Here is a 23,456-nt window from a genome sequence, read left to right as displayed (position 1 = left end):
AGCACCATTGCCTCAGTCCAAAATAACTAAAGTCATGTAGCGAAGAGAAAATGAACAAAAGGTAAAATTAAAAATAGGAAAACAGATTTAAAAAAAAAAAGAAAAAAAAAAGAAAAAAAGAAAAAAAAAAAGAGGAGCAACACCTGCCTGCACAACCAACCCCACTACCACACATCTTGACACCCACCCACATCCTGGCAAAGATGCTGTGGCTCTTCTCCAAAAATACATATGTAAAAGTCCATGAAGCACAGAGAGAAGTTTCTCCAAGTGCCAAAGGTTCGCTTGTGCTGCTCTGCCCTCTAGTGGTCCAAATCAACAGACGTGTTCAGTGCAACAAACAAATTACATTTAAAATGATTTAAAAAAAACAAAACATTTTATTGTCACAAATTGAGGGGAAAAAACATGAGCAGAACATAAGACTACAGTGAGGTCCCTGCTGACTGTTCTGAAAGCAGTCAAGTGTGGTTTAAAATTTGATAATTCTGGCCTTATTGATTGTTCACCTGTGCTTGAACAAGACTCATTTTTGGTTCGAGATATGACAACAAGGGAAAAAGGCTCAAATAAATCCCCCCAAAAAGGAAAACAAAAAAACAAAAACATGAAAGTATGATGACAGTTGTACTGTCTCACCTCGCTGTTTGCTGTTACATATGATTATCAGAGCAAACAAGAGCCAGGTGCTTGCTGAGAAGGGATTCTATTCTCAGTAGGATTAGACCTCCTCTCTATCCATCATCCAATCAACACAATCCACCTATGGTTTCAAATACCTTACTGACGTTGTGATGAGGAGCTTATGCAGGGCAAGTATTAGCCTACATAAGATTATGTTTCTCACAGGAGACTACTAAAAGAACGACCCAAAATTCAGCACAGCCAGATAACTGGGGTTGCGCCAAGCTATTTCAGTTTCATAACACAACTACTGGACTTGTTCTCCATTTATCTTGGAAGCTTGCCAGAAGCATTAACTGTGTGGTGAAGTCAAGACTCCTTGCTAGGGACAGTTAAAGATTAATGAATGGCAGAAAACAATATTTAGTTAATAGGGAATATTAATCAGAAAAAGCCCTCAAACCCCAAATTCTTCATTACCAAGCATTACCATAAAATACACATAAAAGAGAATCCCTGGTGATTCATAAATGAACTGCATTTCGGGTTTAAGAGCTGAGTGTTGTTGAATGCTCAGAAAGAGGGAGGCTTCACTCAGGTGTGGCTCTGGGTCCCAGCATGGTGTTACTGCCCAAGTGAAGACTGGTGCAGAGGTGAGGTTTTTACACAGCCAACAACTCTCTTTCGGACTTCTTCTTCACCCTCGCCTTCTCCCGCTCTAAAACATTGTTTAAAAGATCACAATAATGATCTAAACCATAATCATGGCCAGCAATGACTCAGACGTTCATTACTTAGTATTAAGAGGGAATGGGGAGTGTGCATGTGTTCGAGAGGAGACACACCTGGCTCCTGCTCTGGAACCTCTGGTAATCCCTCGTTAGGCACCTCGGGAAGCTCAACATCAGTATCTCCCTGAGCATATGCACAGTGAGACATGCAGACAGTTAATCTGTGCACTCAGAAACAACTATGCCACTTCTAATTTCTCACACTCTCATTCATTCACTTGTTCAGTCAGTCACTCACCTGAGTGATAGCCTCGAGCTCTGCTAACACTGCGTCTTCGTCCTCTTGGGTCAGAGAGCCTGCCAGAATGTCATCAATTTGCTGCACATGGAGCAAAATTCAAACTTTACACACAAGCCTTTACCAAAAGCAACTACACACCACCTCTTCCAGTCCACTTTTGTTTGATGTATAACAATTTTGTTTGATGTACAGTGACAGACACTCAAATGCACTACACACAGAACTCTAAAAGACTAAAACCAAGCAGGCTTAGGTCCAAATCTCCTCCAGGTTGGCAGACTTCATGTCTAATCAAAACATTCAATTCCTTGAATCTTTCTCAAAAATAAATACAATCATCTGGGTTGGGTTCCCCAAAAGCATTACAACACAAGATAATTGTTTAATGGTAGAGGCTGCATCAAAGTGAACACTAATTTAAGAAGATCCTAACACAAGTACTTTTGGGAGACAGGGCCCAGGCAAACCTGGTGTTCTGTTCAGGTATCGGGCAACCTGAGTCCCGACACACATCATCTCGACTGTTCTTTGCAAACAGGTGAGGTGATATCAATAGCTCAGGAACAAAACATTTTATTTTAGTTTAGTTTAGTTTAGACATTGATTTTTGGACCCGCACAAACCAGATTAATACATTAGCTATGGCCAAGACTGGGCAAAGTGACGCTCACCCTCTGATATTCAATGGCCTCCTGGGTCTCATCCATGATTCGTTCCACCTCCTCTATGGACATGACCTGTATGAAGGAGAGCAGGAGGTGTGAACAGGAGCACCCCTTGTATGGACCAGCCCTTCCTAACAATAAATTACACCTCCAAACAAATCTGCAGCAAAATAGTTCTGTAGTGTGTGCACTCTGCCAACCACCAGTTGTTTTCATTTGGAAGGGGATAAAATCACAATAAGTCACAGAGCAAACATATAGATTTCTGACTACTAAAAGTTAATTTTACACTTAATTAGTGCAGTGAAGTAGGGATGCATCATCCTACTAATTATACCATTAATTAATCAAGTAATCAGACAAGATATACTTTTGCTTTATTAAAGAGCAAGAGTCAAAATACAGAATATAATTTAAAACACTGTAATTACTTTTCTATATCCTACAACAAAGCAACGGCACAGATCATGCCTTTTATGATGGTGAAGTGTTGGTTTTTGCTGGTCTAGTCTTGGGTCTGGTGTTGTCACCCCAAGCACGCCAGTACTGGTTGTTCAGCTTGAGAGCATACAAAGTCTAACATATGTTGGCTATACTGGTCTATGCTGTCCTCCCCCACCCCCCCAAGACAATTCATTTTAAAAGTGTTTATCAATCTTGTATTGTTTGTTTGTTTGTTGTTGTTTTTTTTTGGGGGGGGGGGGTCTGTTTGATTGTTTATATTTATACTCTAAAATATGGTCTTTAGTACTTTTCGTATAGAGGGTTTCAGAGTTGGTGTGGCCTGGGTGGTGGACCTAGTGTCCTGCGGCCCAAAATCCCTGGTACTGCAATAGTCAATTTATACATAGCCTCTCCGGTTGATAATCCCTGGTAGTGCCCTTGATTACTTCCCCAGTGTACACAAGGCGATTCCCTAACAGTACACTTGTTCATTCATTCAGTTCAATTAAACTGTAACAAATTATTCCAGGACACTTACTGTAATGTCTACTGCATATATATCCAAAAATGTAAAATTCGACATCTATGCCAATAAACACAACGAGAAGTTGCTCCGGTACAGTTCAACAAGCTCACATAGCTAGCGAACTAGCTAGCCAGTTACCCCTCCGTGAAATAGCAGCAGCATGGCTGCATGACCTCGAGTCATGAACAAGCAAGTACCTTGCTGCGTGAACCTCTCCTGTCTCTGCAACGGTAACCCAAACATGATGGTATGCCCTGTTAGCACTCTGGCTAGGCTTCATGTCTGTTTTTAAGTAAACATGTTCGTTTATCGCCTTCACTATAACCCGCTCGACCTTACTGCCACGAAGATACTGGATTCTGCGAGTTTATACATAGCCTCTCTGCTTGATAATGATTTAAGAAAACATGCAAAAAACTTTTTAAAAAGTCACTTTTGGCTTCTTTATATTATCCCCCTTCTGTGGCAGAGCTAATACAATATCATCTTGCTTTAATGGTGCTTTGATAAGCTCCCACAGTTCTGTTGTTAGTGAACCTAGCTACTAAATCTGTTTGTGGCTTGTTTGATGTATTGTACGCATGTTGCTCAAGGAACGATGGGCCGTAGAAATATCGCAGATATTGCTAAGTGGAATAAAAGAAGCTTTAGTGCAAAGAATCTGCTTCAATGGTTTTTAGTAATCGAGTTACTCAAGGAATTGTTTCAACTCTGCAGTGATGTGTGATGGAGGAATGTTAAGAAACAATAGAAAATAATAAAAAGATAAAGCAGTGTATTCTGCACTGATCATACACCATGCTACTATTAACCATTTATGAACACATTTAAACTGCTAGCCACAGCAACATTTTAATGGCAACACACAGCAGTTGTAAAATGGCAAGACAGCCCAAAGTTTTGTGAACTATGGCAAAAAAAAAGCAAAAAAAAAGCCTCAAAACATACCTCGTGCATTTTCTTCAAGCAGTCATTGCCAACCTTCAGTCCTTCAATGACCTTCATTTCTATCTGTGCAAATTCAATGTCTTGAACCTGCGGAGCAGAGAAATGGTTGGTTCTTATAATATATTCTATATAATCACCCAAACAATGACCGAAACAAACAAAGCTACGATGACACAGATAGTGTGCATAACTTTTCAAAGATGAAACCATAATGAAAACCAACCCTCATCAATAATTTCCAAAAATAAAATACTAAAATGGTAAAAGTTCATAAAAAGATCAATTTAATCACTAATTAAAATGATCTGTTTTAGTTATTGCCAAATGTTGTTACGTAAAAATGACTATTGAAAGTCCAAACAACTGCTTCCAGTTTAACACACCAGTTTGTCATGCAACATTGAGATACTCATGTTACCAACATCTGCATCCAAGTCTCACTCAGAGGAAGATACTCACACAATGTGAAAAAGAACTTGATTTTATAGAGATATAACTGGATCGAATCACTTATGTATCAACTCAATAACTCAAGTACAGATTTGACTGTTTATCTGGCTGTTTGCAATGGCTGGAGAGCACTTTACCATTATTATTATTATTATTATTATTTACCATTCGCTCCAAGTTGCTGATCTGGTTCTCCGTTTTGTCGAGAAGCTGTTCCTGGAAACGTTTCTTTTTAAGCAACACAAGTGCTTTCCTATACAAGCACAAAACATCTTATTAACAAGTGAGAGACAGCTTGATGATTCAATGTTCAGTGATTCAAACTAGAATGCTTCCTGTGTCAAGATATACAAGAGACATGCAGACATTTTTGTCATTTGGTAGATTTTGTAGCATAACCATCTGCTTCAGTTAAGGACTGCTGTACAACTTCAGTTCAAAAGACCTAACAAATCACTAGTAACTCTTATTACATCATCATAAAGCCTGGATGTTCATGCACTATAGTTAAATTACTGATTGCCAAAGACAAGAGCTGCTCAACAGATCACTTATTTTGTTTTTCTTCCAGTGTCTAGATTCCTGTCTTGCATTGTTTAGAGGAAAACCAAAAAAATCACAACAGACACGCACAAGAACAAAAAAACATTACACCCAATTTTGACATCACTGGACTGGCTGCCCATTTCTGTTTCTTTAAGAAAAAAAAAAAAAAAAAAGTCCCCACTCGCCCCTTTGGGTGGAAATATTTCTATTCATTCATTTATTTAACTTTATTAGGTGGATGTTGATTAATTACAGCATTCATTTAGGTATGCCAGAAGAGGAGAAAAAAAGGCACTGTACACAATAGCAAAGTAAACTAACACCTGCATGATACTTAACAAGCTGACAGCCAGACAGGTGACTCACTCTTTTTTGCCATCCTTCAGCAGTTGTTTGGCCAATTGCTTCTCCTTCTCCAGCTGCAATGAGATCTTCCTCTGGTACTGCTTCAGTTTATCTCTCTGCTGCTTGAGTTGCTGTGGTCAAAACGTTTCATAGCTGTGATTTCGGTTGTACAGTTAATGAACCGGTCATGCCCTACCCTAACAGAGATAGTAAGAATTACAAACCTACCGCCTATGGAGGACTGTGCAAACGTAGTCTTGTTTTTGTTTGAAATGAAAATGTATACACGGAAATGTGTCCTTAGATAAATGTATCTACAGAAGTCTTGACACAAACGGTCATCTCACAAAACAAGAATTCAATTCCATAGCAGCTAGCGTTAGCCACCTAGCTAAGGCTAGCTATCCTGAGTGGTAGCTAACTAACAGTTAGCCAGATACTTAATAATCGTTTAATCACAGTTAAAGCAAAGAAATAGAAATATAAAATTAGGACCGACACTCGACATAACACGAAACACTGGGTAGAAGGCATTTCAAAATGCTTCCTAACCTACCTAGATATCCCCATCCTAAGTTTCACCAAGAGTAAATAACAGGCTAGCTAGCAAGCGTTAGTTAGCTAGTTAATTAGAAATACTCTAATCTGTAAGCATTTTAATATCCAAACTAATTTAGCTAAACAAGGTTACCTCGATAGACAGTTTAAGATAGCTAAACTAACCAACTTGGTATGACCCTGACTGGCTAACCACGCCCAGTTTATGAGCAGCCATAATGTTGTTAGTTAACGCTAACCTAACTTAACCCCCTTCTGAACACGCCATCTTAAATGAAAAGGAGTAATATTCGAAATTAACAAAACACAAGCCATCTTAACCTAGCTAAGTTGACGGTCTTAGCTATAACAACTTACAAAGAAATCTTAGACAGTAACCTAGTGAATCTAAACGTTAGCCAAGTCGCCAAATGAATGCAATTAGCTAACTAACTTGGTAAATGTGTTTAATTATATACCCAGATAGTTAACTAACCTAGGTGAAGTAGCTTTGCTCTCTTAGGTTAGCATTGTAGTAGCTAGCTGTTAGTGTTGGTAACTGACTTACCAAAACAGCTCTGTCCTGCTCTGTAACTCGAGTTCGTTTCTTTTTGCCAAAGATATTTCCCATTTCGATGCTGCATCCCCGCACTGGCTGTGTCGAAAAAAAGGAAACTTGTAAACAATTCTGTTTTCAGATGCCCATTTCTGCGAATTCATAGGCATCTAGCTAGCTAGCCGCCTAAATGTGCAAAACAATTTGCAGTCTGAACCCGGAAGAGAAAAACGCACAATGGAGTACAAAAATTACACTGAGTGTATCTTTCAAATGAAAAGTTTAATACACTTATCATCTAGATCTCTCAGTCTGGATCTGAATGTCCCTAGAAAGTTAACTTTGCTATCTCCCACCAATCTTTGCCGTTCCTTCAATTTGGATTTAAGGGGTATCTATCTAATATACCTTGCATATGTTCCTGTATATGATTCCTGCCATCTGGTTGAGTCTCGGTGTATACGTTCCCTGTCAGCATCTTACATCCTGCTACTAGGTGCTGGATTGTCTCAGATGTGCCGTTGCACAGTTTGCATCTTGGGTCTTATCTGGCATGATGCAGCCATGCTTTGATTGACCTAGTGCTCAGTGCTGATTGGTCTTGTGCAGCCATACTTAATGATTTTGTGTCCTGCCTTTTCCAGTCATGGGTAGGATTATGTCAGCCACCTCTGCTGTCTGTCAGTGGTACATTCTACAGAGGGGTTTATCCTGCCATGGCACCTCCTCTGTTTCCATAGTGACAATATCCCCCATGTGAATGAGGCTCTCCCGCATCAGTTAATTCTTGGGTCAGTTGCTTGGATGTATTCATGGATGTTTGGTGCCTCACCATGGATAGTGGATTTTATACTTTGTAGGGCTCTTCCTTTGTCCTGGCTGATGTCTGGCCTTTGGATGTTGGGTCTTGTCTGGAATACCCCATGCACTGTGAAGAGTTTTCTGGTTTTAACATGGGCACCTTCCAATTCTTCTCTTGGCCAGATTATTGTGCCTAGTGGGTATCTGATGACTGGCAGGGCATACATGTTCATGACTTTTATCTTATTGTTCTCGTTTAACGGGCTCTTGAAGACTTGCCTCACCCATTGGAGGTACTTGGATATTGCGGTCCTTGTTTCTACCTTGCTGTTCTAGTGTGGTTGGAATAAGTATTTGTAGCTGTCCTCCATGTAACTCCATGTAGGAGTTAAGACAACCCACCTGCCTGGAGAAAACTGGAGTTTAATGCACAGATCAGGTAGTAAAACCACTACTAATTTCCAAAAGTGTCCTTGGGTAAGACTCCTAAACATATGTAAGAAGAAGATTATATGGAGTAACTGCAGTGCACTGTAGGTGTAGGGGAAGCACTTTGCTTAGTTCTAGGAGGTGAAACTTCAGAAACACTTTGCTTTCACTGCTGATGAAGGACCTCATTAATATGTGTATATATATAAATATTACAAAATATTTTTAACTGCATATCCTACACCCAACAGAAATCTAAATTGTATCTTCTAATAAACATATCCACATTCTAGAAGAAGACACATGGCTTTGTATAGTATCATTTAGATTTTAATAACTTGATTTGACCACACAGAAATATAAATAAATAAAAACACAGACATAATACCACTGAGCCCTTAGGGAAATAAGACCCAATCCAAACAGGATTAACAATAAACCTAACTCATAAAGGCAATCCATAACTCAACTTTGTTTTTCAGATGGCATCATGTCATGCTGGACAGCATGCTTATTTCAAGGCGAGGGTGGGTTTTCTCTGTTGTACCAGATGCACCCTCACCAATAGGCAGAAGCAAACATGATCACTTGTTAAGATGGGGGTGGTACCATTGATCAAATTCTACCACCTATCATGTTGTGGACCAGTCTCATTTTACATTTACATGCCAGTAAGGAGACAAAAATAAACAAACACACACACACACACAAACTAGGCATCACACTGTTACTCAGCAGCTTGTATTCAATAAGCTTTCTCTTTGGAGATTTGTGTTCATCCCTGAAAAACCACACATGCAAAATCAAACACAGAAACATGATGCTTTTATCCAACGCAACTTACAATTATGACTGAGTACAGCTTGAGCAATTGAGGGTTAAGGGTCTTGCTCAGGGGCCCAACAGTGGCAAATTGGCAGTGCTGTGGCTTGAACCAGCAACCTTCTGATTACAAGTCAAGTACCTTAACCACTGCACACACATACAAATAGAGAAACACACACACACACACACACACGCACGCACCCGGCCAGAAGGCTCTGTCAGAAATAACAGCTTTATAAATAGCCCATCAACTATCCAAGGGGGAATTTCCTTAAAGCACGGCACAGCAAAACATAAACCAGTCAGGAAAGAGCAGGGACAGACTTGCTGAAATTGACAGTTGTCAGCACTGAAAAACATACAGCACAACGGTCATGGCATCTGAACAGCCTTCTATATCTTCAGACAACCCTGTGTGCCCTGGGTGCCAGGCAGAGGGGTCAGTTCTACTTCCCTGTGGGCACCACTTATGCCAGTCCTGTCTGCAGCTCTGCCAGCATGAGCTAGGGCAGGACCAGCGAGGATGCACGGAGTGTTATGGGCGGGAGCTGCTCGACTGCGTCCTGAAGGGTCTGTTCGACTCACTCTTTCAGGACCAGCCCAGGCGGATCGGGTGCGGGTTGGAGCTGGGCTTTGGAGGCAGCGTAGAGGGCACAGACAGGGCTGAGGAGGACAGGACGTGTGCCAGGCATGGAGACAGACTGACTCTGTTCTGCACAGAGGACGAGGAATTGATCTGCACTCAGTGTCAAGAAGAGCACAAGGACCACGAGTGTGTCGACACAGAGGAGGCAGCTAAAGACTGCAAGGTGTGAGATCAAAAGAGAGAAACAGACAGATGAAAGACAGACAGATCGAGAGAGAGAGAGACATGGAGAGATTCCTATTTGTGGTGATTTTATATGCGTCAGAGTAAAATATGTCTCATATGAATGACTACTTTGTAGTTAATATTCTCAAACTCTCTCTAAAGACAGAGCTGAGCTCAGCATTGAGCTCCTTGAGTGAGAAGCTGGAGACCCTAAACACAGCCAAGCAAAACTGTCAGGACACAGCTGGGCACATCAGGGTAACTACCACTAATACCTGTATTTTTTATATCTATAAAAACTAATATAGAATACTTATTAATATACTATAGAATTAGATATACACTATAGGATGGCTTGTAGGTAATGACATGCACGTTAGATGGCATCTTGAAGATTGCAAGCCTGTTTTAAATGTACATAAATATACATTTTCCATGTCCATCATTTCGTAAACTTGGAGATAATGACTGTGGCACCCTTTCAGCAGCTTCTAGGTGGGTCTTTGAAGAACTGATAGAACAGAACAAATTAATTGTTGATTCATATGTTCTCTGTCTGTTTTTCCTGTTCTTTTACGGAGAGTTTAGTCATTCTAAAACTCTAAATGCTTCCTCCTGAGCAGAGGCAAGCCCAACACGCAGGGAGCTTGATCAAGGATGACTTCGAAAAGCTGCACAAGTTCCTGCGAGACGAGGAGACGTCCATACTGAACACCCTGAAGGAGGAAGAGGAGCTGAAGACTCGGAAAATGAAGGAAAAGTTGGACAGGTTAACGGATGAGATTACATCTCTAATGGAAATTATTAGCTCAACGGAGCAAGTCATGAACTCTGAAGATTTTGTATTTCTAAAGGTAAAGATTTGGATTTGAAGGGGAATATTTTTTTTCTCGTTTTGTAATTCATGTAAACTGCCTTTTTCAAAGAACAGAGAATCCTTTCTTTGCATTCTTCAATAATTGTATTATAACAATTGCATATCAGTTTGAAACAAGGTTAGAGAATCCTCTAACATCTTTGTTATGCTGCAGAATTATAAAAAGACATCTGAGCGGTAAGTAGACCCTGCACTTATCGTGGCTTTTGGACATCCACTGTCTGCATTTGTGAAGTGACACATTAATTCATAAAAAGTTTTAGAGTTAGTGTTTAGAGCTGACATTACACCAAAGATTTAGCTTTAGCTGAAGTTTTTCCCTTTGAACCCAGAATGGAATGCACAGTGAAGGACCCAGAGGACACGCCCGGGGCTCTGATTGACATGGCCAAACACCTGGGCTGCCTGAAATTCAGAGTCTGGGAGAAAATGCAAACTCTTGTAATGTACAGTAAGTACACTTTTTTGTTGCTAGATTTAAATTTAAAATACGTTTTGCTATTGCTACATACATGGTGTCCTTGCTGATTTTGTAAGTTTGTAAGTTTGTCCTGAAATGCCAAACACAGTGTACAATGTAAATTTAAATAAAACATTTATATAATAACAATTCAAAGAAAACTACACTTCTCATCTAAGTTAATGGTGTGTGTGTGTGTGTGTGTGTGTGTGTGTGTGTGTGTGTGTGTGTCTCTGTCAGTCCTTCAAATGAGCTACTTTTAATCTATGAGTAGATGCTTACAGTTGCATGCAAACATGACAACCTAAAGGAATCCCCCATCACTTCTCCTCTCAGCTCCAGTAACCCTTGACCCAAACACGGCAGACGCGTGTCTGTCTCTGTCGGATGACCTTGCCAGCATCCACTATACAGAGGAGGAAGAGCAGCATCTCCCTAACAACCCCGAACGTTTCCGTGGCTACGAGGGCGTGCTTGCTGCTGAAGGTTTCAGCTCGGGTCGCCATAGCTGGGACGTGGAAGTCGGTGACAGCAGCGAGTGGGCCCTGGGCGTGGCCAAGGACAGCATAGAACGTAAGGAGTGGTTCCCAGCCAGCGCCGAGCGCGGGATGTGGACCATGTCCCTGAGCAATGGACAGTATCGGGCCAGCGACGGTGCTGGCACCCCCCTGAGCCTGAAGAGAAAGCCCCAGAAGGTGTGCGTACAGCTGGACTGGGATGCCGGACGAGTGATGTTCTCGGACGCTGGTGACAACACGCTGCTATACAAGTTTAAGGATAAGTTCATGGAGAAGCTGTTCCCGTATTTCTCCAACACATGCAAGAGGCATCCTCTGTGCATTGCTGCGGAGAAAGTGTCCGTGTACACGGAGTAGCTCGATATTCCAGCATTAAGGCTTCGATGTGTATAAGTGCTTTACACAGGAAGCTGTGACTGAGGTGATGCATTGTGCCAAATGTACTGTGAATGCATCCATGGGTCATAAAAGCCTGCGTCTTTGAAAACCAGCAGAAGTCATTTAAAGCTGTCATTAAAACATTATACATTAAAATACTATTAAATACAAGATGGAAGATGGCAGAAACGTTTATGCAAACCAAATCTAAAAATTTAACTTACGGCGGCCTATGACTTCTGCACAGTAATCGCTTAAATATAAGTTTTGGCTTCTATAAATGTTGGTTTCGGTCCTAGGAATGTATGTAAGTGCAACTTCTATATTTTAAAATAACTTTATGGTTTCTTAAGTGTTTACAACACGAGACGGAATATCTTAACTTTAACTGTGGCAGTATAAAGCTCCAGTGATTATACATTTTGAGGTTTTAAGTTACCTCATTCTCACGGGCTAAACACAAAGTATTTGGTTTGAAATATTTAAAGCAGAATGATTACTAACCTGTGCAGTACTGCTGTGTTGTAGTTCCAGGTAACAACGCTGCTCAAGCTCTGAGCTCATGCTTTTCGCTCAGCCATGGAGGCAGGAACTACCAGACTACCAGGCTGAATAATAGATAATAGAAATTACATTTATTTAATGTGAATGTGTAGGGTGTAGGGCATAATGATGTATTTCACAAATGTGATATGTGTTACTGTAAAACTAGGCTGCCACTAATATTTAAGTACATATTGTTTATCGTGATGTAAAGTTGTAAACAGAATATAGAGGACATAGAGGTTCTTATAATGCCCTAATTATAACATATTGCAGCATTGATGACTTATTGAAGACAATATATATTATAATCGTCAAAACTGCTATGTAGGGTTTGTGGCAACATGGCAGAAGTTTGTGCAATTGTTTGCTTAGTCCCCAAAACCGCCTTAGCCATATTTAAACCTAACTTGCACTTTGCGTCACCAAAGCAAACCTCAGATGAATGTTGCGTTGATCGGCTGTAATGTAAACAAGCAGTGTGAAAATGAAACAGCTCGCAGTACCTATCTCGGAGAGGTGACGGTGCAGCTGTGTATACCGCGAGCTACACCATGGCTTCCGCACGCACCTGTCTCCATTTATCAGCAATGCTCCCCAACTGCTCACTCTCCCAAACCCCCCACACCCCCCGGTCACTCACTCCCTGCTCAGCGCCACACTCCACTGGCCCCTCCTGGACCTCTTGGCACTCAGACATGTTTTTAACCTTTCAGAGCTGCCCCAAGTCAGCAGCTGCTAAAAAAAGGGATTATGGGGGAAGGAGGAGCAGTGTGCATAAAAGCTAAGATGACCTGCTTGGTAACACTGATGACACGCTTGGGCAATAACATTTGAAATTTTTTGTTTGTTTGTTTGTTTCACAAGCTAAAATAGGTGGACCTTATTGTTCTTTTTGCATTGAATTCGAAATGGTTTTCAAAGTTTTTCTGTCACATATGATTTAAGTGACAGGCCAATTAAATTTTATTTTTTAATATCTAAATATTAATTATATATGTACAAATATAATTCTAAAATGTACAATGTATGAATTCTGCCTGTATTTGGTCTCAGGTGGTTCCCTCTTTAGTGTTCAACAGTAATCTGCCAACTTGGTACCTCTTTTCCATGCTATACGTAATGACATGCGAGTATACTGGAACACAAAAACTATGGAGATATTTTGGACATATTTGTATTCAACATGCAAAAATATATATTACGCAGGTATTTTTTGCAGGAAGCAAAATCTTTTTTGACCAGCATAACAAAAAACAGAACATTTTGCATATGAATGGTTTGTTACTTCTCTTATGGCAACAGAAAAACACTTTTCCAAGCACTTCTATCAATAAGCTGGGCTGAAGTTCTGTCTGTTAAATACAGTGACATAATATATGTGCTGACTTTCAGTTACTGCTTGCCATTGACTCATGCTATTCTTTTGACAAATTTGATTTCTGCCGTAGTATTAAATGCTACACCGATATTAATGGTAGTATTTGATATTGTATGTTTAAAAGAAACTTTTAGCATTTAATCACAAAGTAATTAAAAAGGAATTTCTACATGAGTTTTCTCCCATAAAAAAATCTGTTTATTGAGGACATGCAGACCATGCACAGTTGGAAACATAAGACGTATTTACAGACTGAGCACAGAAAAAGTAGAAAACTTCAATCTACTGACTTATTTCCTTTAAGCAGAATATCACTAACCACAACAGGGTACCTTCAAAACAGCTTACTACATTATAAGAGAGCATTCCTGCCTAATACTGCCTGTGAATTTTCACTATAAAATGCTGCTTATTACTGAGACCATTTGAGGAAAAGAAAACGGTTACATTGAAAAGCAAACCTATGATGGCACCTTAAAAAAAATAAAAATGATTATTGGGCCAGAAAGTGGTTTATTCATCACAGTAAAACAATTGAGAGCACCAAATGTTTCAGTTTAAAAACCTACAAAAATGACCAGTTTCGGATGAGTGGAAGAACGGTGATGACTAGCACTTTTCGGCTATAGCGGGTTTCTATGCACTGTCGTCCTCTATGTTCCCTTTAGAAACATAAGGCCTTAGACATTATGCATTCTGAGATGAATTTCAGTTCGTAATGGAAATGCTCTAGCCTACTGGTTCTTCTGACATTTACAAATCGCAATGAACAAACCTAACAACAACAGTTGGAGTTTTCATTTCAAAGTGAAGACAATCTTCTAGCAGCTTCCAAAAACACACAGACAGTGACAGAGAGCCCCTCAGGAATGTCCACCTCGGTGTGTGTGTAGGCAGACAGGACAAGCGCTGGTTTAAAGGCAGCACTTGGAATCGATCAGTCCAGTGTTACAGACACTACAATCACCAGCTACTCATCTTCATCACATTATCAATGCTACTTGTATGCTAAAGCTGACAGAATGGGATACTGAGTTTGCAGACTCTGGTAAATGTTACATGCTACACTATGGGCATTGGATTATGGATGAAAAGAGTTTATGCTGAAGATAGCCAATAAAAGGGAAATTAATAGGCTATATGGTTATCTATTCTTCATGTGTTAGGGGGTGCATAGCTCTGTCTTTGTATGGTAGCACTGACAGAAATTACAGTGTGTATTAAAGTTGGTAGATAAATTGTTGCTTGCATGATATTATTGTAATATGTAAAACTGGAAGCCAAGGGAGATCAGAACTGCTTGGTTCCCTCAGTGGACACAACTCAGGAAAGGGATGTGATATTGGACCTGCCCCCAGGTGGTGCTACAATCTTCTGTGCCGTACGTCTGGGGATGTGGTCATCCATTTGAGTGCCTTCATTAGACAGAAAGAAAGAAAGGCCAAGCTCTATACATTGTTGGTTTTCTTTTGGTTTCCCATTACTAAAAACTAATACAAGACTGAACTTTCCATCTACAGTTGAGAATAGTTAATGCATGTCTGAATTTCTGTGGCCAGTTGTGACCCAAGTTCTCAGGCTTAAGACAAAGAGTGAGAACAAGAAAGAGAGAGAGAGAGAGAGAGAGAGAGAGAGAGAGAGAGAGAGAGAGAGAGAGAGACGAAGGACAATGGATTGAGGGCCATACCAAATATGTAAAAACAAACACACAGTAGAGGAAATAGCTTACCAGAGAGGGTGAAGCCAGACTGGTGCAGATTCCTGGCTGGCCCAGTAGCAGTCTTCCCTGAACAGGATGGCCCTCTGGTGGTGGGAGTGGGTGGTACAGACTTTGTCATGCTAATGACATCATGGACAGGGCCATCATAATTACCACGGGGAACACCCCGAGCCTCTGCCATCTGCAGAACATTTAAAACCATCACCCCCCCACCACACACACACACACGCACACGCACACACTCACACACACTCACACACACACACACACACACACACACACACACAGACACACACACACACACACACACACACACACACACACACACACACACACACACACACACACACAGACACACACACACAGACACACACACAGACACACACACAGACACAGACACACACACACACACACACACAGACATGAGGATGCAATTTCTCACTTTTGTTTTGAAAGTCACAGATAAAAAAACACAGACTCCCTGCAGCAGCTCACAGAACCCTGTGCTCTTTTGATTAAAGATTTCTTTATAATGCTGAGGCAGCATTTATTTCCCATGTAAGGCCAGATAGTGAGTGAGCAGGCCCCACCCTGCTGCGAGCCTTGATCCTCTTATAGACGTAGTCTGGGAAGGCCTTCCTGGGAACAAATCGTCCCAACCCTTCCACCACATCCAGTGTTCCACCCTCCAAGACCATCCTGCCTTGGCTGATCACCCCCACAGGGAAGCCGCGACACTCCATGCCTTCAAAGATATTAATCTCCACAGTCTTCAGGAACATCATGGAAACACCCAGGAAACAAAGGAAGCAACAAGACAATAACAATACCTGTAAGAGATTTGGCGAAATAACTATCTGAGCTCTGACGAAATAACCAGTTAACAAAAGGTGCCATTTTTAGAGAATTTGCAAAATAGGTACCCTTTCATTCTTTTACATTTACACACTTTCTTGAGTTTGGTGTGTGTGTCAACCAAGAAATCAGACACACCTCCTGGAACTGAAAAACAAGTCAAATATGTGACTGACAGTGAAAAGCTACTACCATGGTGTGAGTTTTGCTAGAGAAGGTCTTGGTCTCCTTTGTGCTCCAGATTACAAGATCTGCATCAGAGCCCACTGCGATCCTGCCTTTGCGAGGGTACAGGTTGAAGATCTTGGCTGCGTTCGTGCTGGTGACTGCCACAAACTCATTCTCGTCCATTTTACCCGTTGCCTGTGGGACCGAAAAGCATCATCATCAGTCTTATGTGAACAGTGTTTTACCATTATATGTAATCAAATATCTATGTGTATATCAAATATGTAAAAAAAAAAAAGTAATATCCTGATCTTGTCCAGATTCTTCAAAACAGTTGCCAGGGTTAAGTCTAATTACATTTATTTTCAGTTTATGGAAAAATCATGACTATAATCATAACTACAGAAAATAATGTTAAATAACACTTATGCTAATATGTTGTAAATAACAGATCAGTGAAAACAAAAAATATAAGCGAGGGGAAGAGTAAGAGAGAGAGAAAGAGAGAGATAGAGGGAAAGAGAGAGAGAAAGAGAGAGAGAGAGAGAGAGAGAGAAAGAGGCCAGAAGACCAGAGCTTTGCTGTAAGGTGACATACTACAGCCTTGTCCCAGACAATGCTCATGCGTTCCTCGATCCCATTGGTTCCCTCGGGGATGAGAGTGAAGTTGTCCTTCCCGACTGCTTTCTGGGCGGTGGAGAATGTGCAGTGAGCGCTGGCCGTCACCTGAAGATCGCCACTGAAACAGGGAGCATTCGTCGTGGAAGGTAAGAACACCTGGGACATATCTGAGAGTAACTGAGGTGGTGGAATGCTCCCAGTAATACATATTCAGTCAATACATACTGCAGCTGCTGCTGCATAAGTAGAGTTAAATAACTTTCACCTTGAATTAATTAATTTATTTTTTTCCTGTAAAAGTTGTTCAGAGGAACGATTCTCACCAGGACAGCATGGAGTTGAGGTAGTCTGGGGTTGCCGGATCTGGACTGAGAGGCGGACACATAACAAAGGCGGCAGCTTCGGCCCAGTTTTGGCTCCAATAGTGTGATCCGTCAGTCCCAAGGCTGGCTGCTATTGGCTCTCCATAAACGACCAAGCCTACCAATCAAACTCAATCGAATTACCTACAGTTCCTTAATTGTTCTGCATGCATCAGTTCTTCCCATTTGTGCAATGTAGGTGCTGTAACCCTAAGGGACTTTTTTCTACCCTTTTTCCTGGCTTTAGCGATGACATCAGCAGCGGATTTACTCATGACCTTGGTGATGTAGAGAGGGCAGTTGGCCTGTTTAGCAATGGTGATGGCCCGATACACTGCCTCTGTCTCCACCTAGGGAATGGAAATTCTCAGCTCAGTACATGCCACAGCTAAACTGGCACATGCCTGAACAGCAGGAGTGGACAGGAGCACTCGACAAGTCTCTACCTCCTCTGAATGACTGAGTACGTGGCCTTCAGGGCCTGTGATTCCCAGGTCCAACAGTCTTTTCTGCTCCTGGGATCACAAAATAAAATAGGAACAACAAAAGTGATGGTAAACGAGTCCTGAATAAATTGAGAGCAATTAAATAAGCAACGCATGTGGTTGGACTTTTACCTCCTCAATAATGTCCCCATTCTCTGCATGCACTTGTGCAATAGCTCCCAGATCTCTTAGCATACCAAAAATCTCATACATCTGTAGGGAGACGAATAGCTGGCTTTAACTCATTCTGTCACATTAGTTTAAACTCTCAAGGTGTGTATTCTCAAGATGAACACAGCGGCATGGCAGCTGAGTGGTGATGGCTCCGTGTTACACGGAACAGTAGTGAATATTCACACGTAGACGGATAATCTTACTTGAGCATCTGAGCTTTGGTATTTGTCTTTGTAAGCCATGAAGGTCAGGAATGAGTTCACCCCTAAGATATACAGACAAAGAAACAGACTGAAAATCAGAATTGTCAAGGCTCACAACATTTCCAAAAGCCTTACGTCTCACTACAATACAGCACAAAACAAACTGTACCTCTACAGTACACTAGCTATTGTAAGATTAAAATTACGGTGTTTTCCTATTTCTGAATTTTATCCTTGTCCTTGAACTTGCATGCAGTTGTCTGTGTAATTGCACGTATTACAATGTACTGTCCTGCTTTTAACAGAGATCATCGTGCTGGATAAATATATAGCATCACCTTTATCTTTGATCAGAGTTTCCAGTTCCTCAAACATGCCCTCATGCCAGCGTGTGATGTCCATGTGCAGGGAGTAGTCGCAGCATGACCGCTTGTCTGCCACGTCTCTCCACTGGTCATACGCAGTCAGCAAACTAACACCCGGCTCAGGAACCACATGGTCAACTATCCGGGGAGGTAGAAGGACATTCTTGACACCGCATGTATTTGAAAGGTGATACCAAAACCAAATACTGCATTACTGTACACAAAGCAGGGAGACTTTTCTTCCATTTCCTTGATGTATTAGTTCATGTGTTTTCTGAGTGCTTCACCAAGCACTTGATTTTGATGTGCCGGCATTGGGTGCAATCTTTTGCACATTAATTTAAATCTTTTCAGCAGAAATGGTTACTGCTTGAAATGATAGTTTCAGTTAATATGCAATGAATAGTGCAGCCTCACTATATAGAAGAAACAGAATATGTGTTAAACAATATATTGATAGGTCACAGTTTGGGGAATAAAAACAAGACTGCCGTTACATTATTTCTAAACATGACAACTCATAAATGTATAACTATGTGGATACTGCTGTCATTCAAACACCTTCTGATCACCTTCAAGTATTTATTCAAATATCTAATAAACTGTTCTTAATAGCGCTAGGCTTAGAGGAACACATTTTATTCCCTCTTTAAATTGACTGGTGACTTTCTCCCCAGTTATTACCCTTCCAGATCCTCTTTTGTCTACCTTCTCTAATCCCCCTCCTTGTATTAATCTTAATCTTAGTCCTTGGGGACAATAGCATTGCACAGCTCGGTGCCCTTACACACCCGATTAATTTACTGCAGAATTCCATAACAAGATACCAGTCTCAGCAAGTCAACAGGGTAAACAAAAAACTGTGTGGTGCAGGAACCTAACAGAGTTCCTAAAAGCTACTGTCTAGTCCTCTGGCCATCATCCTAGGCTTCCTCTGCACCTGCGTTCCCTTCTCTAAGACATTTCGACAACTTTAACCCACTGATCATGGTAGTGCCTCCAGCCAGCGCAGCGCGAGTGCCGTGGTAGAAGTCATCAGCGGGGTTCATGCCCAAGTGTGGCGCATGGAGGCAGGTGTTCACGTCGATGCCACCAGGGATGACTATATGACCATACGCATCCATGGTCTTCACCCCACTGGGTACGATCAGATTCTCCCCAATCTGTCTGAAGGTTGACGACAAACGACTCAACCAATACACATTAGCTTTCATTCCCTCTTAACAGCACTAGTACTTTTAGATGAAGCATGAGGTTAAGAATATTGTCAGAAAAAACAACTGCTACATTGTTTATGATCTTGTTATGATGTGATAAATATGTCTTGCTTAAAAGCAGAAGTGTAATTACTTGATGATCCCATCCTCAATATAAATGTCAGCATAGAAGGACTGATCATCATTCACGATTTTTCCACCTTTGATGATGATCTTGTCACTCTGCAGAATAAGAACACACATCAACATGCAAATTATATATAGGACTAAAAAGGGCTGGGAAATTACATTTTGGTACTACACAAACTAGACATGAAACATGTTGGCCATTATAACAACACCAAACAAAATATAACTTACATGCATAAAGCAGAAAGATATTGTCTTAGCTCACTGAGCACTGAGCTATCATTTTAATGGAAAATTGACCTCAAAATTAGAAAACTTTAAGTAAAAAATGTACTTACTGCTTATTGCTATTACTTAATGATTTTAAATGTTTGCTTTACTCTTATCCACTGGCACAGTGTGTTTGAAGTTAAACAGAGCACAATGCAACTTTTCTGTTTTCATAGCAAAGCTTGAATTTGCATACAGCTCTGATGATATGATTACAGTGTAATTACAAAGAAAGGAAAAAGATAAAAGCAAACTGTCTAGCTGATGTATGTAAATCCTCATGAATATTTAGAATTTGCAGTAATTTATAATGAAATAAGGCAGCGACTGTAACACTGCATATCCATATTAAAAATTAGGTCTTCACACTTATCCCAGCATCACAAGAAAATATTAAAGGCCCATTTAATTTTCACACTGCAGTTTGCACTTGAACGACTAAACTTTTCCTAACACTCCAGCAGTATTAGTTGGTCATTTTGCTTTCCACTGCCATGTTGATCCACCAAACTGCTTTAATGCATTTAATTTCATTCACAGTCACCAAGGCCTCCCTTTTCTCCTACATGGAGCAGTGCCAAGCAGCCATTAAGGCGAACTCATTGGATCCTTTAAGGCATTTCCGCACTGCGTTGCCCTTTCTTGGATCTTAAATCATTGCACTGCAAGATCAAATCAACTATTCTAGTCATGGCTCAGGCTGTTTTGCACATACCGTATGTCCTAAAGGTTTGTTAGTAGTTTTGCCTAGTTTTGTGCTTAGTGTTGGAAAACGAGTCATGTTGGTAATGTATTGTGACATTTCCTTGGGCAGTTCAGCTCCACTGCACATTGATACTCAGCTCGTGATATTTAGGGCCACTTCTTGGACCAGGTCTGGTTCTACCAGGCAAGCTCAAATAAAGGAAACTCACACAGGAGTGACTGAGACACTGTAATCTCAGTAACACATGCGCGTCAGTAACACGTCTGCATCACGCCTAAAACATTGGCTGAAAGGTTCCTTTTGGGTGAAATATTCCGTATGCAGTGTTTGTGTGTGTCAAACCTTAAACCGAAAGAGATAAAAAAAAATCTACTCAAGTGCGTCCCAAATGTGGGTCACCCGAGAAACGCAAGACGAGCCTCTGTGCCAAACCGCGCGGAAGGTGATCGGGTTCTTTGTCCGGGCTGACAGTATTCCGTTCCCGGCTTGCTTCCTACAGTGCTTAACGTGGAAAAAAAAAATCGCTTCTTTAAAGGTTTTAACGAACCGAGGGGTCGTGGGTAGGCGCGTCAGACGAGACGTCTAGGCCATAAATGGCTGATGTGATTGCTCATAAAGTAGAGTCGTATTTGACATTTTGGGGACATTAACATTCCAAGGACAGAAATTAGGACGTTCCGACAGAAGCACGATTACGTTTATCAAAAATGAAGGAATTAAGTCAAATGTCTGAATTAAGACTCTTGACATAAGGGTGTGTGCAGACAATGGGCATGCGATCCCCGTGGTGAATTACAGTGCCGCCGGCACGCCTCTGTGTCATTCATGTCTCATTTCGATTTAATTTTTGAGGTTTTTTTTTGTTAAACAACGCTAAGAGACTATTCCTAGACTGCATAGTTACGTTTCCGTGTCAGAGCCGGTAGTTTGTAATGGTTCTCTAAAACCGGTCGTCTGTTTAAGGAAAGCACTGACAGCAGGCTGTTGCTAGCGGCGACTCACCCATCACTGCACAATAAAAGGCTCTCGTCTCCCAGTGACCGGCAAATCTTTGCCCTTAGATTCGTTTTATAATGCCGTAACTGTTTCCGACTCGGCGGCACTGCTGCTTACCGTTAAACGAGGAATATTCTTCTTGCCTTGGTAAGACATGCCGCCGGTTCTGGGGAAGCTTGGATTTCCGAGGTAGCGGAAAAAAACGCGAGAGATGGATTCGTCTGTCCTCGCGTTAGAGGAAACCCGTAATGAGCATGTGCCAGCGAAAGGGCGTGAGGAGAGTTGTAATCGGGTATCAATAAGGTTTATGATTATTGGGGTTCAACTGTCGTGGTCAACAAAGCGTTCCACAGTCTCCTCCCTTCTCTGCCCCATGCACCATCTGTTCAGTATTCCGCACCCATTCTGCGGGCGATAAAGGGCGAGGCGGAATCGCACCTCTGGGCGACGACCTTTTCGGACGCATGACCATAAATCATTCTTAATATATATATATATATATATATATATATATATATATCAATTTTAAATTCCTATTTAGAATTTTATCCTCTTGTCTTCAAATTCTAAAAAAGTAATTAGATTTTATTATTGGTTTAATTATCAAAAGTCGATAACCTGGTCATTATGATACGGTGAATGAGGTATTGCGATAGCCTTATAGAAAGTCATCATTTGGGTAAAATAGTGCGCTAACATTATTCAAACGATGACTTTCTATATACTTTCTTTTCGATTTATGGGCGAAAATCTAAGGTTATACCATCAACTTGAAAAGTTATCTACCGCAGACTGATTTGGTCGTTCACTAAAAGTAATTTTTTTAACGTAGCAGATTTTGTATTCATGCTCACCTACCTGCCACCCAGCCTCACATCGATCGTTATAATCGCGGCTGTGACCCGCTGGGTATACGATAACGTGGCTTCCTAAACTGGAAGAAGACGGCGCTGGTTGGGGTCGAGATGTGTTACTCGCGCTTGAAAAGTTTTTCACACTCGCGGTATCACTGAGAGTGTTTAAGTAACTTTTGTCGTCAACCCGCCCTCCGGCGCTGCAGAAGTCAAAATTTAGAGATTTGTTTTCAAACGCTCCCTCGACGTTGCAAAACATCCCCCCGAACTTGATTCTCGGTTTTGGACTGTCTGTCCCAAGTTTTGAAAGCAGAGAGCCTTGGTCATCATCTTCTAGGAGAAGTCTCCTCTCGGCCATGGTTCTCTTGGTATTTTATTTTTAAATTTGAAGATAAAATGGAACAGGTTGATTCGAAGACCAAAAATCCCAAATCTGTTATCATCAACGCCTAAGCGATGCGTCCTGACTGGTTCACAGGCTTGTCACAAGCAGAAGGCGTGTTATTCACAAAGGTAATACAGCGGGAGCTGTCCACAGGGGCGTGGTGCTGACACGACCACGTACGTCTGAGAGGAACAGGAATGTTGTTAATAAAAGAAAGCCATTCTCTGGTGCGCACAAATTCAGAAGGGAC

The 23,456-nt window shown here is 41.2% G+C and overlaps 3 protein-coding genes across 5 annotated transcripts; 1 reads left to right on the top strand and 2 right to left on the bottom strand.

Annotated features, from left to right (window-relative positions):
• Positions 1-357: 357 nt before the first annotated feature.
• chmp6b (charged multivesicular body protein 6b) lies at positions 358-7,204 on the bottom strand. The gene is made up of 9 exons (XM_027013264.2): positions 7,082-7,204; positions 6,686-6,772; positions 5,602-5,711; positions 4,855-4,942; positions 4,240-4,326; positions 2,328-2,393; positions 1,654-1,734; positions 1,470-1,539; positions 358-1,342 (listed from the first exon to the last, which is right to left on the bottom strand). The coding sequence occupies exons 1-9, from the start codon at positions 7,112-7,114 to the stop codon at positions 1,287-1,289; spliced, it is 678 nt and encodes a 225-aa protein (XP_026869065.2). The 5' UTR covers positions 7,115-7,204; the 3' UTR covers positions 358-1,286.
• A 1,657-nt stretch (positions 7,205-8,861) lies between these two features.
• LOC113579368 (E3 ubiquitin-protein ligase TRIM39) lies at positions 8,862-13,786 on the top strand. Its single transcript, XM_027013248.2, has 6 exons — positions 8,862-9,537; positions 9,702-9,797; positions 10,163-10,393; positions 10,571-10,593; positions 10,749-10,867; positions 11,213-13,786. Exons 1-6 carry the CDS (start codon positions 9,103-9,105, stop codon positions 11,749-11,751), a joined length of 1,443 nt encoding a protein of 480 aa, XP_026869049.2. The 5' UTR covers positions 8,862-9,102; the 3' UTR covers positions 11,752-13,786.
• dpysl4 (dihydropyrimidinase like 4) lies at positions 12,477-23,288 on the bottom strand. Of its 3 annotated transcripts, none has more exons than XM_027013245.2 (14): positions 22,826-23,288; positions 20,000-20,088; positions 19,632-19,816; positions 18,623-18,787; positions 18,285-18,346; positions 18,040-18,120; positions 17,869-17,937; positions 17,652-17,772; positions 17,384-17,540; positions 17,037-17,178; positions 16,464-16,634; positions 16,007-16,186; positions 15,426-15,597; positions 12,477-15,111 (listed from the first exon to the last, which is right to left on the bottom strand). In XM_027013245.2, exons 1-14 carry the CDS (start codon positions 23,177-23,179, stop codon positions 15,020-15,022), a joined length of 2,040 nt encoding a protein of 679 aa, XP_026869046.2. In that variant the 5' UTR covers positions 23,180-23,288; the 3' UTR covers positions 12,477-15,019. The 3 variants fall into 3 exon arrangements, with proteins under 3 accessions (XP_026869046.2, XP_026869048.2, XP_026869047.2); XM_027013247.2 differs by lacking the exon at positions 22,826-23,288 and adding an exon at positions 22,085-22,334; XM_027013246.2 differs by lacking the exon at positions 16,007-16,186.
• Between the last annotated feature and the right edge of the window lie 168 nt (positions 23,289-23,456).

The sequence above is a fragment of the Electrophorus electricus genome, chromosome 14, assembly GCF_013358815.1.
Source record: "Electrophorus electricus isolate fEleEle1 chromosome 14, fEleEle1.pri, whole genome shotgun sequence".
Lineage (NCBI taxonomy): Eukaryota > Metazoa > Chordata > Actinopteri > Gymnotiformes > Gymnotidae > Electrophorus > Electrophorus electricus.
The sequence above is the reverse complement of the archived record's forward strand: the minus strand, read 5'-3'. Positions and strand labels throughout refer to the sequence as shown.

What these genes read in the sequence shown, in the direction of transcription:
- chmp6b (XM_027013264.2), bottom strand. Translation starts at nt 7,114, where the DNA reads ATGGCAGGAATCATATACAGGAACATATGCAAG. An exon ending in AGCAGGACAGAGCTGTTTTG is followed by an intron (nt 5,712 to 6,685) that starts GTAAGTCAGTTA and finishes TTTTGACCACAG; the next exon opens with CAACTCAAGCAGCAGAGAGA. An exon ending in GGTTCCAGAGCAGGAGCCAG is followed by an intron (nt 1,343 to 1,469) that starts GTGTGTCTCCTC and finishes ACAATGTTTTAG; the next exon opens with AGCGGGAGAAGGCGAGGGTG.
- LOC113579368 (XM_027013248.2), top strand. Translation starts at nt 9,103, where the DNA reads ATGGCATCTGAACAGCCTTCTATATCTTCAGACAACCCTGTGTGCCCT. An exon ending in AGGCAGCTAAAGACTGCAAG is followed by an intron (nt 9,538 to 9,701) that starts GTGTGAGATCAA and finishes CTCTCTCTAAAG; the next exon opens with ACAGAGCTGAGCTCAGCATT. An exon ending in TATAAAAAGACATCTGAGCG is followed by an intron (nt 10,594 to 10,748) that starts GTAAGTAGACCC and finishes CTTTGAACCCAG; the next exon opens with AATGGAATGCACAGTGAAGG.
- dpysl4 (XM_027013245.2), bottom strand. Translation starts at nt 23,179, where the DNA reads ATGGCCGAGAGGAGACTTCTCCTAGAAGATGATGACCAAGGCTCTCTG. An exon ending in ACCAAAGCTCAGATGCTCAA is followed by an intron (nt 18,121 to 18,284) that starts GTAAGATTATCC and finishes GTCTCCCTACAG; the next exon opens with ATGTATGAGATTTTTGGTAT. An exon ending in ATGGGGACATTATTGAGGAG is followed by an intron (nt 17,938 to 18,039) that starts GTAAAAGTCCAA and finishes TTGTGATCCCAG; the next exon opens with GAGCAGAAAAGACTGTTGGA.